At 42.5% G+C, this 4,002-nt stretch overlaps 1 protein-coding gene across 1 annotated transcript in view; it reads left to right on the top strand.

The window, feature by feature from the left end:
• Positions 1-4,002, top strand: part of CSGALNACT1 (chondroitin sulfate N-acetylgalactosaminyltransferase 1) — a 15,267-nt gene that overhangs the window by 5,739 nt on the left and 5,526 nt on the right. The window contains exons 2-3 of the mRNA XM_010160228.1: positions 2,629-2,845; positions 3,086-3,103. Of these exons, the coding sequence (XP_010158530.1) occupies positions 2,629-2,845; positions 3,086-3,103 (235 nt within the window). The remainder of the gene's footprint in view (positions 1-2,628; positions 2,846-3,085; positions 3,104-4,002) is intronic.

Raw genomic sequence — 4,002 nt, 5'->3', positions numbered from 1 at the left:
CCCCCCCCCCCCCGCCCCATAGCTCATCTCTCAGAACTGAGGCTACTTGACGCATCTTTCTGAATCACGTAAGAAGTCCTGGTGGCACAAATGAAGTAGTGCCTTCGGAAATGGAAAAATCTTGTGGAAGGCAGGATGTTCTCCTGGGTGAGTCCCCAGAGTGACTCAGGACATTCAGGCTCGTTTCCAAAGCTCACTGCCTGACCTTGGGCACATCGCTTTGTTCTCTGCTTCTAAAGAGAAGATCCTTAAAAAAGGAAAGAAGATTCTTATAAAGGGAAAGCAAATGGTTTAAGTGTGCATCAAGAATAACCTTATATAATTACATGTATTAAACTTGCATACAGTTCTCTTCAAGATGAAGCGCTTGGGTTATAAATTCTTGGATTACTGTCTTGCGCGAGGGAACCTCATCTTCACGTAAACTGCTTGGGTTTAGCTGTAGAAGTCCTGAATAAGAACAAAACAGCAGAGTTAGAAGCAGCTCTGTTGATGTGTGTATAGCTAGGAGGGACCCCTGGGGTCACAACATGCACTCTGCTTGAAGGTGCTTTTGGCTTATTTGACAAAGCATCCTTTATTTCACAAATGTAGTGCATATCTCTGCAGAAGTGCTGCTTGTGGGGTCGTTGTTTCTTGGCTGGGGTAGAAGAGGATGTAGAAGCAAAGACTTTGAGACATTAGGTGGTAGGTATTATTAAATTGGTTAATTTAATTTAGAACTTGGTTATTACGAAAAATGTCAGGTCACACTGTCAAATGTGAAACAGCCCTATCTATTTCTCTCTAGAGAAAATGAAAATCAGATTTAATTTAGATTTTTATTTAGTTTAATGTCAAAAGGCTACCCTAACCTTCCACAACACAAACTCCTTTGGCAAGACCTGTGTTCAAAAACTGCCCGAGTAAACGAGCGCACCCAGCAGCAGGCTTTCTGTAAGAGTAAATGGGTGAGCAGAATTCAAAGGCCCAGCTTTCCAGTCTCTGGCCACCAGCAGGAAGAAATGCAGGGACTGTTAGGTCATCATGCAGATGATCTCAAGGGCAGTGGCAAACGTCGTTCATGGTCTGCACCTTGGGCAGACGATAGAGAAAGAGCTAGGGCGAGTCAAAGGCACGGATTTGCAAGATTAGCAGTAAAATAATGATGGAGCTGCTGTCTCACTGCATTCATCTGCTGTGCTTGGGGGGAGGATTGGAGCATTTGTTGAATCAGCTTATATTAAAAATAAAACATGAAGTGAATAATAGATCAGTCAATCTGCATATGGTATTAACCAACTGAAGAGTTCATTAGGAATAAAACACACAATGATATTGAAGATAAGACAGAACTCTGGCCAGATAAAATCACACCTCATTAACCTTTTGGATGTTCCGTACATACCAACGTAAAAGCTACAACACAAGTTGAAAAGCTTGTGTCACGCTGGTGTTGAAGGAAACCTTTGAATCAGACCTTCACAGGAAACACAGAGCTGAGAGCCTGTGGTTCAGATGCACAGCAGTGTTACACATCAGGGAATGACTAAGATTTTTTTTTAAAAAACCATTATTTTGGTTAAGCTGTTCTGCATAACCAGATGGTAGAAGGAAAAAGAAGAAACAAGTCAAACGGAGGAGTTTTCTTCCAGACATCTTGTCTCTTGAGTTTCTGCAAGAGATGGAAGGCAATTATACCCTTCTAGTGATTAAGTTATTGGGATATTTGCAGTGGCTTAACAAGTAGTTAGAATTAGCATTTAACTATTCTTTCTTAAATCTAACGTATCTAACTATCAAAATGCTTTCTTTCAGTGTGCGCTGTAGGGACTGAAGTGTCATTTAAAGTGGGTAAAATCTATAGCTTTTTTGCCAACTTCATCTCATTTAAGGTATCAGGATTGTGTTTCAGTGGATCACAGCCAATACATTTATAGTTCATGCCAGCTTTCAGCCTGGCACCCACTTCACCCATTGAGTATGTTAAAAGTTAATTCCACACAGGAAATAAATACATGCTTGTATGAATTAAATATCCTTGGAGACTGTCTAGTGCCCAGGAGTGGGTGTCATTGCCACATGGAAAAAAGGTCTCTTGAGAGTTGTGTCCTGGTTGCGAAGCTGATGGCTGCTGGGGCCTGGTTGTAGAGTTTTATTAGGGGACTTTACAGAGAACCTCCCAGAAAGGAGGAAATGAATGTGCTCATCAGGAAATTGCTTTTCTGGGAGATGGCCTAATCACTCATATTGCAGAGAGGCTGGCTGCCTGTTGCGGTCTCTCGGCATCGCCATCACGATGCGTGCCTGCAGTGTGCCAGTGGGGCAGTCTGAAATACAGGGACAGTGTGTCTGCTGGGCTATACAGAGTGTGAGCAATTGGTAACCTTCAGGGGTTTGTAACTCCGCCAAGCCTGGGAATGTGCCTGGGAGAATACCAAATAGCTCCTGCAAGCCAGGGCTGCGTCCTTGCCCCTGTGACAGCCTCCTCCAAACGATGGTGGATTGCAGACTGGTTTAAAAGCAAATATCTCATGCCTCTGCTGTCTCTTCAGCTTGGGTGTAACACATGAAGACTGCATCCTTTTTTTTTTCCTCCCCAGGAACCCAGCTTTAATCCAAAATCTCCTCTCTTTTGCTTTCACGCAGGGATCTACCGCACAGAAAAGGACAAAGGCACATTGTATGAGCTGACTTTCAAGGGAGACGTGAAGCATCAGTTCAAGAAGATTGTTTTATTCCGGCCATTCGGTCCTGTAATGAAAGTGAAAAATGAAGATGTCGATATGGCTGACACGCTTATTAACGTCATTGTGCCTTTGGCCAAGAGAGCCAGCAAATTTCGGCAATTCATGCAGAATTTCAGGTGGGTTTCCGTTCCAGTGCCGCCTGTGCTTTTTCTTTCTTGGAAAGTAAGGTGCAGTTTCAGGAGTTATCAAGGTCTTGCTCAGTAGAACTCATGCTAATTTTGCATAAGCCACATTGTGCCACTAAGTTATTTTTGAGATTATAGAGGCTGAAAGGCATTTGGCTGCTAAATGCACTGTGATTAGCAGTAAAAGCAGTTACAGTCCAGTCATCGGAGTTTCTGATTTGCTTGTACCAGGCTTATGTGTCTCAAATCTGTCTTGTTGGGGCACACATGACTCTGGCAACATGGGAATTTCATACCAGTAATTGCAAAAGAACCTTTCTAAGGAAAAAGGGTGCTGCCAGAAGCTTTCCCTATTCCTATGAGAGGAAAGATTAAGGCAGTAAGAGGCAAGAAAGAAGTTTATTTGAACTTTCAGGATAGTTACTTCTAAGCTTGTTTCATTTTTCAGCACAGAGATGTAGCTTTAAATAGCTGCCCAGAAAAGACTCTGTTAGCAACAGATACTGACTCTTAAATGTGATTTGTTTTGCCTAATTGCAGCCATCTAAAAATAGGCTCCTTGTCTAAATTAGCCATCTGATAGATGCTTGTTTTACAGTGGGAGAAATCACCCTCTGGTCACGCTGATCTCTGCTGATTAGAGATGAATTCTTGCTGACTAAACTTACTGCAAGCGAGGTAGATGAATTCTTGCTGACTAAACTTAGTGCAAGCGAGGCGTGATGTCTAGCATTGGTTCAGATTGGTCCTACCCTTAGGCTACTGGCTTGATATTATTCTCTGCTTGTTATTTAGATTTTAGTAAACGTTTCTTAACAAGATGCCAGAGTTCTGAATTCTGGAATGTAACGCCAAGGATCTGAACTCTGCAATATCTGTTACAGAAAAATCAAGGTTAAGAGGTAGAAAGGTAGCGTGTGTATGGCTTCTTTAAAATTCCCCTTCTCAGATTTTCCTAAGTGCTGGAGTCACTGCCGTCCTGATCATTCTTCCTATGGTTGGATGGCCTGTGTTAAGTGTCCTATTAATATAACAAACGCTGCTTAGAGAGTTTCTCCCTAATCTGCCTGAAAGATAATCTTCAGTCTAAGAGACAATGAGTCCCTTGTCGGGACAAGGATCTCTGTCTGTGAAGGTGTCCACAGGAA

This window comes from Eurypyga helias, unplaced genomic scaffold, assembly GCF_000690775.1.
Source record: "Eurypyga helias isolate BGI_N326 unplaced genomic scaffold, ASM69077v1 scaffold8471, whole genome shotgun sequence".
NCBI lineage: Eukaryota > Metazoa > Chordata > Aves > Eurypygiformes > Eurypygidae > Eurypyga > Eurypyga helias.
The sequence above is the reverse complement of the archived record's forward strand: the minus strand, read 5'-3'. Positions and strand labels throughout refer to the sequence as shown.